General features: G+C 39.8%; 1 protein-coding gene across 2 annotated transcripts in view; it reads right to left on the bottom strand.

Moving 5' to 3' along the window:
• MINPP1 (multiple inositol-polyphosphate phosphatase 1) overlaps positions 1 to 15,444 on the bottom strand; it is a 45,777-nt gene that overhangs the window by 28,110 nt on the left and 2,223 nt on the right. Inside the window, exons 2-4 of one of the 2 annotated variants that reach the window (XM_039238542.1) lie at positions 13,137 to 13,334; positions 7,767 to 7,864; positions 309 to 442 (exon numbers count right to left, since the gene is read on the bottom strand). In XM_039238542.1, coding sequence (XP_039094473.1) covers positions 309 to 442; positions 7,767 to 7,864; positions 13,137 to 13,334 — 430 coding nt within the window. The remainder of the gene's footprint in view (positions 1 to 308; positions 443 to 7,766; positions 7,865 to 13,136; positions 13,335 to 15,444) is intronic. The other variant, XM_039238543.1, reaches the window with a different exon arrangement.

Raw genomic sequence — 15,444 nt, 5'->3', positions numbered from 1 at the left:
CCTATTAAAAAAATTTTTTTTAATGTTTATTTACTTTTGAGAGACAGAGCATGAGCAGGGGAGGGGCAGAGACAGAGGGAGACACAGAATCTGAAGCAGCTCCAGGATCGGAGCTGTCAGCAGAGCCTGATACCAGGCTCAAACTCACCAACAGAGATCATGACCTGAGCCAAAGTCAGATGCTCAACCCACTGTGACACCCCCACGGCCCAGACCTAATTTTTAAAATCACCCATTATAAAATGTTTTTCAGAAGGTCATTTGAGCATTTAAGAATACATATCAAAAAAAAAAAATTAAGCTTTTACCTTTGTTTCTGTTCAATTGCCTTGTCTAAGTGCTGGAAGATATCCTGAAAAAGGGTGCAGCTGGACCGACTATTAATAGTGTACCCATATCCTCTTTTCCAATATTGCTTCAGATCATTTAAATATTCTAGTACCTAAAAATAAAAATTTCAAAAGTCATTATTACATTTTTTAATGTTAACAGATTCTCTGACTTAATAATGATTCTCAGGAAAGATTACATTGTTTGTCATTCTACACAAAGTATGTCGAGTTTATACTGCCATTTTAAGTCTATGACCCATAGAGATTTATGACGACACACAACCTCTATCTGTGGGAGTGTAGAGGTGGGCATGCAAGAGCAAGCCAGTAGTACTTGCGCCGTAACCCAGCATCCAGGACACTTTGGGACAGATGTGTGTAGTACCCAGGCCGTAACCGGCCTCCAGGACATGTCCGGACAGAGGCCAGCAGTACTCATGCTGTAATCTAGGATCCAGACACTTCGGGACAGACGCCAAGTAGTACTCAGGCCATAACCCGGCCTCCGGGACACTTTTGGATGGACGTGAGTAGTACTCATGCCATAACCCAACATCCAGATGCTTCGGGACAGATGCAAGTAGTACTCAGGCTGTAATCCAGCCTCTAGGACACTTCAGGACAGGGCGGTAAAGACAAGCTCACTTCTCCTTTCTGTGAAAATTATATTAAAGTGATAGCAAATATATATACAGAAAGAAGAAAAAAAGATCTACAAAGAAGATTTTTTATTATAGCACAAAAAGATGCCAACAGTGGATCCGGAACTTTTAAGAATTTTATGAAGAAAGAAACCAGACAGAAGTCAAGTACTTTGGTTCATATATCAGTTTGGCAAAATTAGTAATAAAAGTAGACCAAGAATACAGATAAGGAATGCATACTGGCATAAATGTTCTAAAGGGCAAATTGGCAAAATCCATAAAAGCATGCATCTCTATGACCCACTTAATTCCACTTCTTAGGAGGGTTTAGTCACCGGAACACAAGAGAATGTGTGTGGGAATGTCTTACAGGAGCACTGCTTATTGACTGGAAGAGAGATTCCTGGAAATACTGAGTCTTCATGAATAGGCAGATGGCTGACTAAACTATGGCATACACATAGTATGGTACACTGTGCAGCGATTTAAGACTTCTATATTGTAGATCTTCATGTACTGATGTGGAAAGATCTCCAGGATGTCCTGAATGAGAAGGGCAGGTTGAGAATAATAAATACAGTGTAGTACCTTTTATTACCAAGACACACAGACCTACGCACATACATGCGGTTTATAGTACTAAGAATGACATAGATTATAAACAGCAGCACAGAAGAGGGCTAAAAGGTACACATCAAACTGACAGCAGTGACTGATCACTATGGAGAGGGCTTGGATGAGAAATGGTGATTAAGGCAGGCTTTCTCCGAATGTTAGACTCTGCACTCATGTATCACTTGATCAGATAAACACCAAAACTAGACAACTAAAATGGGCAATTAAAAGAGATACAAGAGAAGACTCTGTAGTAATTTTAAGTTATTCTTCTCTGAAAAAGCCTCTAGAGAAAACTAAGTGCAAACCATAATAACTTTAAGAGCAAGCGTAAGGGTAAGCCATTGCCATATACCAAAAATAAAACTAAAGAGATATTAAAAAGGTAATTAAATCAAGTTAGCAAAAGGGACAAAGTAAACATTTTTTGTTAAAGGAAGGAATTAACATTAAAGGGATTAAAGTTCTCGGGGTGCCTGGGTGGCTCAGTTGGTTAAGTGTCCGACTTCAGCTCAGGTCATCATCTCACCGTTCGTGGGTTCGGGCCCCACGTCGAGCTCTATGCTGATAGCTTGCTCAAAGCCTGGAGCCTGCTTCAGATTCTGTGTCTCCTTCTCTCTCTGCCCCTCCCCTGTTTGTGCTCTATCTCTCAATAATAAATAAATGTAAAAACAAATTTTTTTAAATTAAAGGTATTAAAGTTCTGTCAAATCCATTCAGATTGATTCAAACAAAGATAGTGTCAGAAATAAAAAAGGAGATATAACTAAAGACTTTTCAAAAATCATACATGTACACAATTGAAACTTTATCTCAAAAAGATTTGAAAATGTAAATGAAATAAGTGGTTTTTCTAGGAAAACACAAATTACCCAAACTGATTCAGAAAAATCTGATTATACAAAATAACTAAAGACAAAGGTCCACCTAAAAGATACTAGGTATATACTTTTTTTTGTGCGTGTTAAGTTTACTTATTTATTGTGAGTGAGTGAGAGAGAGAGAGAAAGAGAGAAAAAGAATCCTAAACAGGCTCTGCACTGTTTGTGCAGAGCCTGATACCGGGCTGGAGCGTCTCTCACGAACTGCGAGATCCTGACTTGGGCCTAAGACCAGAGTCGACACTTAACCGACTGGACCACCCTGGTGTTCCCCAGGTATATCTGGTTTTAAGAGTTAGTTCCTAATATTTAAATTATTCCAAGGGAAAGGGAAAGATGGAAAGATTCTCATTTTAGGAAGCTACTGGAAGCCTGTACCTAAACCTGAACAAAGAAAGCACGAAGGAAAGGGGCAAGGAAAGAAAATCCGGACCGCTGCACTGCAATTCCTGTGCCCTCACCTGTGTCTCCTTGTCACTGCTGCAAACACAGATTCCCCCTCACATTCTAACCCCCTCAAAGGAAAAAGAACGGGTCCAGGCCAGGAGTACCACTCACAAACGAGAGCCACGGCCATAAACCAGCCTCACTACAAACATGCTTTAATGAATTGGAAATAAAACATTACCAAATAAAATGCAGCAGCATACTGAAAGAACGTACCATCTGCCATGATGGACGGATACCAAGCCTGCCCTCGGGACCAAAAAGAATAAAATACATAAAATGTTTTGAAGTCATTGAGTAATCGGCACTGAACTATGATCACTGAAAGAAGAGAAACCCACACAGCAAACTCTACAATTGTCCCGGGGTTTGTGCCCAGAGGTACAGGGAAAGGAATGGGAGGCAGAATCCCGCGGTCCTGCTGAGCAGAAGAGGGAGAACAGAGTCTTAAGGGCCTGAAGTAGCAGGATGGAATATCAGAAAGGAGGAAGCTGCACAGAAAAGAGCTCCAGGAAGCTGGGGGTCCCCCGGATTCTGCAGCTGAATGCTGTGGAACTTCTAAGCTGAATTCTGGAGCTATCACAAGAATGGGAGATCATCAAGTTCCAAGCAGTCTAAGAGAATTTCAGTGCACACCCAGGGGTCCATAGCTTCAACATAGACCCCAGAAGCATCACACTTTAAAAATATTTTTTTATTTATTTCTGAGAGAGAGAGAGAAACAGCGTGAACAGGGGAGGGTTAGAGAGAGAGGGAGACACAGATCAGAAGCAGGGTCCAGGCTCTGAGCTAGCTGTCAGCACAGAGCTTGACACGGGGCTCAAACCCACAAACCATGTGATCATGACCTGAGCTGAAGTTGGACGCTTAACCGACTGAGCCACCCAGGCGCCCCGCATCACACTTTAATAGAAGAAGCATGTTTACAAGTAAAGGTTTGGATTTGAGTTTTGTAAGGTCAGATCTAGAGCATGAAACTCAGAAATAAACCTCAAAAGGATCAAGCTGACCCACAAGTAACTTAAGCGCAAAATAAAACAAAATTCACAACTCTTTAAAGTTAGGTAACAAGGGGTACCTGAGTGGCTCAGTTGGTTGAGCGTCCGACTGTACCTCAGGTCATAATCTCACGGTCTGTGGGACTGAGCCCCCCATCAGGCTCTGTACTGACAGATCAGAGCCTAGAGCCTGCTTCAGATTCTGTGTCTCCCTCTCTATCTGACCCTCCCCTGTTCGCACTCTATCTCTGTCTCAAAAATAAATAAATGTTTTTAAAAAACCTGCTATACAGATAAAATACCCAGAAGAAAACTGTGAGTAAATAAAGTATTATGAATTCCAAAGGCTTAAGAAAATTAAAAAGTCAAGAGCAGAAAATAAAAGATATGAAAAGAAGCATAATTACAGAAACAAGCTAGAACTTCAAAAATAGTTTGGCATCACTGTCTAGTAAATTTGAAATTCTATATACCCTGTGATCCAGCAATTCTACCACACACACAGACCTTCAGAAATATGTGTGTGTATGCCTCAATTCACATACAGAATAATATGCCCCATACATAATAGCCCCAAACTGAGAACAACCCAAATGTTTACCAACAAAATAATGCATTTAAAAAACCTGCGATAATTCATATGATGGAATACAATACAGCAATGAAAATAAGCGAACTACAGGTAAATCTTAACAACATGCTAAATAAAAACTAGATAGAAAAAAAAGGTGGGTGATTTCATTACATAAAGTTAAACTATTACATGTGAAAAAAATAATGTATCGGTAAACACTAAATTAGCGTAATGATGAAAACCCAAGTACACAAGTAATAACAGTGGGGAAATGGTATCAGATATACGTAAGAAACATTTTGTTTAAAAAATTGCGAGAGGGGCACCTGGATGGCTCAGTCAGTTAAAAGTCCAACTTCAGCTCAGGTCATGATCTCATGGTTCATGGGATCAAGCCCCGTGTTGGGCTCTGTGCTGACACCTCCGAGCCTAGAGTCTGCTTCAGATTCTGTGTCTTCCCCTCTCTCTGCCCCTCCCCCACTTTCACTGTCCTCTCTCAAAAATAAATATTAGAAAAAGAATTGTGAGAAAAGTTGCCATCCTCTACAAATAAATCTGAAAAACTGAATGATTTTTATAAGAAAATATTAAATACCAAAACCGACTCCAGAAGAGATAGAAAATCAAGATATACTTATTACAGTAGAAGACAGATACAAAGTTGCAAAAAGCTATCTCACAGAAAAGTGCCTAGATCATATGTCTTTTCCAAAGACCGCCATTAAATCAACTTTCTCCTTTATGTACCACTATCACTTCTATATATCTCTATTACCTCAATGGTCTTGTTTTTTAGATGCATACGCAAGTATTTAAGGGTGAAGTGTTTTGATATCTGCAAAGAAAACAGATCATATGTGGCAGACAGACAGAAGAAACGGCTGTCCAAAGATGCTTCCCTCCGAATCCCTAGACTCTGTGAATATGTTATCCTATGTGATGGAAGGGAATCTGCAGGTGTGATTAGGGTAAGGCTCTTAAAATGAGAAAGACCAGTTAGAGTGATGGGGGGAAAATGTAGGGTAGTTTCTAGAGACTGGAAAAGGCAAGGGACAGATTTTCCTCTTGAGCCTCCAGAAAGAACATGGTGCTGATATCCTGATTTTAGCTAAAATTCATCTTGAACTTCTGACTTATAGAACTGTAAGATAATAAATGTGTATTTTTTAAAACCACTAAGTCTGCAGTAATTCATTACGGCAGCAACAGGAAACTCCCATATATAGAGAAAAGCAAATGTGGCCAAAAAAAAAAAAGTTAACAACCAGCGGATGTAGGTGAAGAATGTGAATGTTTATTGTATTATTCTTACAATTTCTGTCAGCTTGAAATTTCTCAAAATAAGTTGCAGAAAAATAAAAACAGAAATGCTTCAGAAGCAATAAATAGATATAAGGATAATCCTAAAAAAAAAAAAAGGAAAAGAAAAAGTCAAGTAGTATGGAATCTTAGAATTAGAGGAGTGCTCCTGAGTAACCCAACAGTTGCATCCTTTAACAGATAGGGAAACCACGGTACAGGAAGAGGAAGTGTAACTTAACCAGATCACGCCCTTCCAGGTTTCTGTAGCATGTCACACTACTTCCCAGAAGACACAGATGCGCAAAAAGCCAGGGGAAATGTTTCAGAGAAGGGCTCAGGAAGGGACAGGGAAGGAAGCAAGCAGGTGGCAAGAAGATGAGTAAGCGGAGGCTGGAGGCGCATCTGCACTGCGGTGGTGGAGAGCCTGCACTTTACCCCGAAGCTGCCAGGCCTCGGAAGGGACCACATGTGGGCACATGCCTAACAGTCCACCAGCTGTAGTAATTGGAACAAATCAAATTGTTGTTCTGCTAGAAGGTAAATTTCCCTTTGACAAGCCTCATCAGTCATTTGTACGGCACTGAAAATTACTGTGGTTTATCAACTTTTTGCCCTAGAGCAATCTGGGTAGGGAAAAAACGAGGAATCTTGACACAGGTGAATGGGGATCCGAAGTTTCAGTTTATACCTATACTGGCATAATTATTAATTTTATGGTCAAGAAGTTTCTTTTAAAATTTAAGTTTGTTTATTCATTTTGAGAGAGACAGAGGGCAAGCGGGGGAGGGGCACAGAGAGAGGGAGAGAGAGAGTCCCAAGCAGGCTCTGCACTGTCAGCATAGAGCCTGACGCAGGGCTCTAACTCACGAAACGCGAGACCATGACCTGAGCCGAAACCGAGAGCTGGACACTTAACTGACTGAGCCACCCAGGGGCCCCAGTGGTTAAGAAGTCTCTAAGTGATGAGTTTTTGAACAGTTAGAGGGAGGAGCAGATAGGGAGGAAATGGAACACACCCATTACCACTGGTGCCATGTCCTAGAATAGCCATCCACCCGGGGCCCTCTCCTCTGCCCCCCACTCCTCTGCTCTTTCCCACCTGAGCATGTAACACTTCACTTCCCCTTTCATCTGGTCACTTTGGTCTTTGAGTATCACAATAAAGCACTTGTTTACTCTATGTATATGAGCTCTCAGCCTAAAAGCCTGCTTCTATCATCTGGCAAATATTATACTTCTTTTCAAAATCTGATGTTAAATTTTGAGATTAATAATGTATTTTTGCATGGAATACTGAACGCAGGAGATGACGGAAGTTTCAGACGTCCACGTTCCTGAATGATCCACATAGACACCAGCACTCTGCCTGCTGGTGCTGTTCTCAGTGCTTGCGAAAACAATGAACTCTCCGACCCACCTGTCTGGCTCCCAACATCTCAGAACTGACCAGAATTCACTGAAGGTCTGTCTGCCCTTTTCCTCCTAGAGTCTGAAAGTCCACAGAGAAGTGACATGAATGAAGAGGAAAAGAAGGAAACAGGAAGCAGGCAGACAGAAACCATAGAGGAGTTACTGCCATGGAACTCAATTTATCACGAAAACTGCTAAAAAAGAAAAGTTAGATATTTGAAAAACCATTCAAACTCTGAGATTTGGCTTCTTATAAAAAGAGATCTTGGATTTTAATAGCTCTGTAGTCCTTTCTAGCAATAAAGTCTGATGACAGGCAAAATAGACTCAGAAATCACATCACCATGGAGGAATGTTTTCCAAAGTTTCCTGAACCTCAACTATTTATAGGTATGTGGGCCCTATCTGAACAATTTATCTCTTTTTGCAAGGAAAATTACAAGTTAATCAAAGGCAGTTCATGTTCCCTACCCTGCTTATTATTTGAAAAACTGTTCCAGGTAACAATAACAACAACAAAAATCATGCAAAAATAGCAAAGAAACTACAAAATTAATACTTACCTTTGCATCATCTATGTCAAAAACATCACACCAAGGAGATTTAACACCTTTAATTGCCAGGTCAAATGAACAGGTAAAAAAAGCTACCTGAATTAAATCTGGGGGGGGAAAAGAAAGGTACAATTTGTGAGTTACTGTTTTCTGTAATCTTCCAAAGGCCGAATATTTACAGAATGTCCCTTGCAGCCAGTCGGAGGACCTGGGCACGTCTAGCACGGAGAAAACACGATTCAGCTTCTTCCTGGCCATCACAGTAGCAAGACTCACTGTGTACTATCCTAACAGAAGGAATTGTCAGGAAGAAACCAAGCGGGCGTACAAATTTCAGTCCAATGAAAATAGGATACTTTCTATAAAACGATGACTATTTTTGGTTTTAAAGGTAAGGTGTTTGTTAAGGGCATATTTGCCTAACAAATCCAACAAGAAGTTTAATCCAAGAACTTGCTAAACAGAACTTGACTTTGTTCCTGTAAGAGGGCTATAGGAGGGGACGTAAAGTTTTGAGCTTTCAGTCCCCATCTTGAAAATCAGGAATAAGAACGCACATTTTCTGAACAGTTCTCTTCACTACACAATTCACACTGTAACTGTTATGAAGGAGTAGAGAGAGAGAGAATATAAAAGGAGAGAAGAGAATGCAGAAGGTGGTGAGGGAGGAAAGGGCAGAGTGAATCAGGAAGAAGGTGAGACAAAGGGTCAAGAAGAGAAACAGCAGGGAAAATCACACACTGGGGGAGGGGGATGCTAACAGCACTCGTTTTTCAAACTTGGCTGTTGGCTGCTCAGTCAGGCAGCAGGTTTCTGAACAAGGTACCTGGATGTTTACACTGCTAACTGGCCAATGACATTTAGATACACCTGGAATTTGAAAAGAAGGAGAAGGCAACAAGGCCCTGGGTCCTGAAAGGTGCCTGTGTCAGTACCAAATAAGAGCAGTGCTCTCTGGTCACAGCAAAGCTGGTGACATTCAATTTCACACAGAGAGAATGGAAGTCCACTGTGGGGCTGCCTCCTACGCTTTGCTTTCTCTAATTTCAAAGCGTTTCCGCGTTCCCAAGGAACCAATTTTGATTTGAAAGAACTTCCCTGAAGCAGCATATAGTACACAAAGAATATTTAATTGAGAATACACGTAAAAGCCATTTAAAAACCTTGCTTATGTAAACAAAAGGGCTTACAATCATAATACCTAACATACTACAGTGACTCCTAAGCGCCATGGAGGTTTGATGGAAGAGCCGGACTCATTCACACCCGAAGTTCCAGTGCTGAGACTGTGAAAGTCAGTCCTGGTGGTCTATTCTTCAACTAGAAGGGAGTCGACAGAAAAATCTCACCAAAAAACACTTCCAAAGGTGACAGGCTATGGAACCTAACTCTGCCACTAGTCATCCTGAGCAAGTGACTCTAGCCTCTCAGGTCCCACTCTCCCCACATGCCAAAGAGAAAGGTGAGAGATCTCTCAGGAGTCATGGCCCTGACCATCTACTATGACCATGCTGACCTCTTGGTCAGTCTTCTGGAACCACAGAAATATTTTAGATGGATCAGAGATCTAAAAAGCTAGGGGCGCCTGGCTGGCTCAGTCAGTTAAGCATCTGTTTCTTGATTTCTGGTCAGGTTACGATCTCGCTGTTCATGGGACTGAGTCCCACATGGGGCTCTATGCTGACAGGGCAGAGCCTGCTTGGGATCCTCTCTTTCTCTCTTCCCCTTCCTGGCTCGCATGCACACATGTATGTACACACTCTCTCTCTCTTTCTCTCTCAAAACTAAATAAACTTAAAAAATAAAACGTTATAAAATTAAAAGAAAATAAAGACATAGAAAAATATAATAATCTTGGGTTAACAGAGGATTCCTAGGCAAAATACAACATTGAACAGCCGTAATGAAAAGACATATGTGGCCACGTAAAAGATGTAAAGTGTACAGTCAAAGGCACCACACAGTTAAAAAGCGTGCAATGAATTAAAGAGAAAATGCTAGCAATGTACAATACGGAAAAGATTTATCCTTTGTCAAGAAATATTAAAGGATATATAATTGATATATCCATAATACATAAAGGGCACCAATGACCAATAAGAAAAACACAAAAACAATCCAACAGAAAATGGACAAGGTAATGAAGAGGCAATTCCCAGAAGGAATGCAAATAGCCAATAGATGTATGAAGCGATGCTCATCCTCACAGATAACCAAAGAAATGCAAATTGAAGCTAGATACCATTTGGGGTGCCTGGGTGGCTTAGTTGGTTAAGCATCTGACTTTCGCTTAGGTCATGATCTCGTGGTTCGTGGGTTCAAGCCCCGCGTCGGGCTCTGTGCTGACTGCCAGCTCAGAGCCTGGAGCCTGTTTCAGAGTCTGTGACTCCCTCTCTCTGACCCTCCCCTGCTCACGCTGTCTCTCTCTCTCTCTCTCTCTCTCCTAGAAATAAATAAAACATTAAAAAATTAAAAAAAAAAAAAAGCTAGATACCATTTTTCATTAATCAAATTGGCAAAAATCAAAATGTCTAAAGGGGTGCCTGAGTGGCTCAGTCGGTTAACAATTCTTGGTTTTCAGCTCAGCTCATGATTCCTGGTTTCTATCCCCGCATCCAGCTTTGCGCTGACAGTGTGGAGCCTGCTTGGGATTCTCTCTTTCTCTCTCTCTCTCTCTCTTTTTCTCTCCCTCCACTTCCCTCTCTATCTCAAAATAAAAAAACATTTAAAAAATGACTAATAACCACTGTTTGATGATCTAAGAAAACTGAGGATTCCTAAATATTGTTGATATAAATTTTTCTACACTTTCGAACAATTGGAAATATATGCCAAGTGGTAAAATATTCACTGTCCTTAACCCAACAACTCTAATCTACAGTTATTTATCCTATAGATAAATTCTCAAGGGCAAAAACCAGACTGTCAGAATGTTCACTGTAGCATCATTTAAAAGAGGTAAAAACTAAGAAAAACCTCAGTAGGAAAATGATTTCCTGTAAAAAGAATTTGCACTGTATTAGCTCCAGCCCCCTCCACCATTAAAATCTGATGGGTTAAATAAGTTTTTAATTATCATTGACCTAGAAAATGAATCACATAGCCTATGAAATAACATAGAATTCAAAAGAATGAGACAGATCTGTGTAAGACAGATATACTGCTCAGTAAAAATGATTACACACATTATTATCCCTCTATGTTAGGAAGCAAGGAAGGAAGGAAGGAAAGAAGAAAAGAAATAAAGAAGGCATTTAAACAGCTACAATATTTTTGAGCAGTTACTCTGCAAGGCAGTATGCTAATGCTTTGCATTAATTAATCTTATACAATCTTTACAATAATCCTAAAAGAAAGGTATAATTCCTATACCCATTTTACAGAGGAAAAACTATGGCCTAGAGATACTAGGGAACTTGCCAAAGACCAGAGAGTTATTCGATAGTGGAACAGAGTCAAGATTCAAAAGCAAACAGTCTAGTTCCAGAACCCATGATTTTAACAACCAATGCTCACAGCCTCCAAAAAGAAATTGCTCTCAGCTACTCTATCAGTAAAACACAAAATTCATTTCCACTCAGAGACTGAATATTGTTTTTTAAAGAATCTTTAACACTCTAAGCACCTACTGACAGAATAATGGCTAGACACTGCTATAGTTATATAATGGAATCCTGTACGAAAGTTTAAAATGTTAAGACTAAAATCACTACATTAAATCAAAACTAAAACGTTGAATTAAAATGAAATTTCAGACTGCTATCATAGTTTGATACCATTCACAAAAGTTTTAAAACCTGCAAAATGACATCCCATTTATGTATAGGAAGATAAATATAAAAATGGCATGGGATGATTTAAATGCTCAATTCATGACAATGGTTACCACTGGGAAGAAAAGAAGAGGGATGAAATCCTGAGAGGGACCAAAGGACCTCAAGTGATTTACAGCGACTAATGGCAGTATGTTAAAATTTGATACAACTGAGTCGCGGGTATATGGAAGTTCATTAGATGAGCCTTTATGATTATTTCTGTGTTTAAGTTCCTTCCCACTTAAATAAATAATTTTTTAAAAGATTTTATTTGAAGGGTCGCCTGGGTGGCTCAGCCTGTTAAGCATCTGACTTCAGCTCAGGTCATGATCTCACACCTTGTGAGTTCCTGCCCCGCAAAGGGCTCTGTGCAGAAAGCTCAGAGCCTAGAGCCCGCTTTGGATTCCGTGTTTCCCTCTTTCTCTCTGGACCCACCCCTGCTCGCCCTGTCTGTCTCTCTCAAAAAATAAACATTAAAAAAATTTTTCTTTAAAAAAAAAACAAGATTTTATTTTCAAGCAATCTCCACATTCAACGTGGGGTCTGACCTTACCATCCTGAGATCAAGAGTCACACGCCCTACCAACTGAGCCAGCCAGGTGCTCCACAAATAAGTAATTTTTAAAGCTCTGTAGGTGATCCCAATGTTTAGCATCTTTGGAGAAAGAGAAAACATTCCATTTTAAATGCCAGTCTAGGCGTCTTCACTTCTTTGATGCTTATCAAGCATTCAGGCTCCATGATTCTGATCTTTCCCCCCCAACATCTCCTACTTCTGGTCTTTTGGAAATTTATTTATAATATATGAAATCCACAATCTTTGTACGTATATCTGTCACCATTTCTTGTGTGATTTATAAATTCTTAGAGATCAGGAAAAAATCTTATTATGTTTTCTTAAATTCCTATAAGTAGATGATCATGTGCCGTGGGTTCCACCTGCTTTCCCAGCACAATTATTAACAGTGTCTTTCACCTTAAAAGTATCCCAGGTTGCATGACAAATTACCAGTCAGCCCATCCACTACAACACCTCTCAAAAGACACAACTGTTCTTTTTTCTTCTCTTTTTTTTTTTTTAGCATCTCTAGGCTTAAAAGCCTCAAATAAAATTCCCACACCACTTTACTTTTCACTTTCTAATATCCCTCTTCAAACATTAACATGGACACACTTCTCAATGACTTCAAAAGCTAAAGAATTAATATAATTTTCCACTTGTATCATTTTATGGGGAGATAATTCAAAAATATACTTTTTGTTTCATATAGAATGCTTATAGTTGGAAGTTTTATATACCTCTGCCCTCAATAAAAAAAAAATTTCAGGATACAGCAAGACTCTTGTACATTAACTTACATAAAGTTCAAAGAAGAATATGAATCTAAAAACAGTAGGCATGAGATACACAATTTTCTAGACCCAGAACACATTATCTTCTTAATGTAAAATCAATTGTGGGCCTTTAAAAGGAATAACCATACTTCCATATTTTTTCATTTTCAGAGTTCAAGACCCATTTAAATTATTTCTGAGTTCAAATGAGAGATAAGGGGCACATTACCTGCATTTAAATTGTTGACTGGCACTTGCAGAGTAGCTGCGACCTTTTTTAAAATGGTCTGCATTTCTGGCCCAGTTTTGAAGGCTTCCACATGATAAAGAGCTGTAGTATTCTTTTCCACTTCAGTTAAAAACTTCTCACAATGATCAAAGAACCTCATTAGTTTATCATTAATCCTTGGAGGTCCACACTCCATATCTGAAAGAAAAAATTATATATTATATATACAATAGATATAAATGCCAATCTCAAATTATTGAAAATTTTGTTTCAAGTGTGAAAAAGAACACTAAAAACCTGCTTACTTATTTGCATATCTGAAATAAGCACACACTGACCAAGAAAGGACCAAACTATTTACCCTCGGTGGAATGACTATAATTCATGAGTCTCTGGTAGAGAACACTAAAGAAACAAGAGAATCAAATACAAAAGAAAATGTGACTGCATGCAATACTGCACAATCACACACACACACACAAAAAGGTAGCTGAAATGACTGTGCTTTCTTAAAGAAAACAAAAGTAGAGATGAAAATCAAAAACAGTGCAAAAATGTATTCTATTAAGTATTATTTCTGCCAGGCACAGAAAACTTGACAAAGCAACAGAAAATTAGCAAAGTTCTTAATTACAAAGTGACAGACAAATTCAACAGGTCAAATCTACTCTGAGCCAAAATCTAAATAGCATATTTTATTTTCCCTATTACTTGCCCAACGCTGTGTTACTTTCCAAGACTATGCCTTGGACAAAAACTACTGACAACAGCACAAAATACAGGAACTGAGTTTCGGGCCTTCTATTTCACTGTTTTTCTAATTTTGGCTCATTTTACAATGAAAGTTCCCAAAGACTTTTGGTTTAGAATTTGGTAATTTATCTTCTTTGCCCAGTTTGAAAGTGATTATGGACTGTGGAAGCATCTATAATCCTGCTTTAACTACTGGGTGCCTTGTAAGTTTTTTCAGTCCTATTCAAAACACATCCATTTCAATCATCTCTCCAATAATTCACCATGAAAACACGAAGAATACTATTTCTGTCTACAAAATAAGAAAAAGAATTAAATTATTACTCTGCTTTGGATGTAGGTGTGAAAAAATATATTTACACGGATGTGTGGGTGTATCCATTTTCAGAAGATCCTGACTGGGTAATTCTGTCCACTTTACCTGCCTGTTGGATTACAGTTCCTAAACCATCCTGACTTGGAAAGTACGGGAGCTCTGACGTCTTTCTCTGTGGACAGGCAAAACAACGGTCTATAATAATGACGTAGGTAGACAGAGAGTTCAATCTCTAACACCTCATCTCAGGGGTCCGGTAGCACCTTTTTGGTATACGCTACATATACTGTGCTATACTGAAGTACGTTCTGCCTTTAGCATTCAGTTCACAGATTTGTGGGGATTTTTCACGCATATTAATCATTAAAAAGCACAATTCAACAAGTGACTAAACCCAAGTTGGCCAAATTTACCCGCACAGCAGTAACATGACACATGGTCAACGGAATGCCCTCCTGAAGGTGGCAGAACTGCGTGAGAGAGAGTGCTGCTGGAGAAATGGCAAACGGGTCCAGTCCTAAGTTGGGTTTAAAAGGGGAACAATGTATCTCCTCAACTCTGCCCTTAAAACTGGCCAGGGAAACATGAACCCGTGCTTAGCTCTATGGCGCAGGCAGTTGTATGTTTTCATGCTTATCCTTAAGTCATGGGAGAAACTGAAGGTATAATGCAGGTATAATGGTTAGGAGCCCAAGCGCTGAATCCCATCTCCTGGGACCATACATAGCTATAGGAAAGCAGGCTACTTATTTTTCTGTGTCTCAATTTCCTCTTCTGTTACCTGGGGAGAAAATACTCCCGACCTCAGGGAGTTTTTGTAAGGATTTAGTGAAATAAATGGTAGGTATGCCTGCCATACAGCCGCGTAGCAGGCCTTAAGAGTTTGTTATTATTAGTATCTGCAACTATTAAGCATTTTCTCAGGGGGTGAAAAAGGCACCAGTTCGAGGGAGAAAAAGAAGACAGGGACTCCAGGCCTGACTCTAGTCCTCAAACTAACCAAGGACAATCAACAAGGCTCAGCTTCTTCACCTGTGGAATAAACGGGCCCCACTACATGGTCTCCCTTATTTTGAAGAAGAATACGTAATGGAATCAGAAGAGTACTGAGCGCGACCGCAAATCACAGCTACAGGGAAGGGAAGTCTACAGTACATCCAAGAACAAAACAGAGAAAAGTGATGTGGGAGCGTGGGGCAGGCTGAGGACAAAGTGCAAGCAACACCCCCCGCCCCAGGT

This window comes from Hyaena hyaena, unplaced genomic scaffold (assembly GCF_003009895.1).
Source record: "Hyaena hyaena isolate Hyena2069 unplaced genomic scaffold, ASM300989v1 scaffold_141, whole genome shotgun sequence".
In the NCBI taxonomy this organism is placed as follows: Eukaryota; Metazoa; Chordata; class Mammalia; order Carnivora; family Hyaenidae; genus Hyaena; species Hyaena hyaena.
The sequence above is the reverse complement of the archived record's forward strand: the minus strand, read 5'-3'. Positions and strand labels throughout refer to the sequence as shown.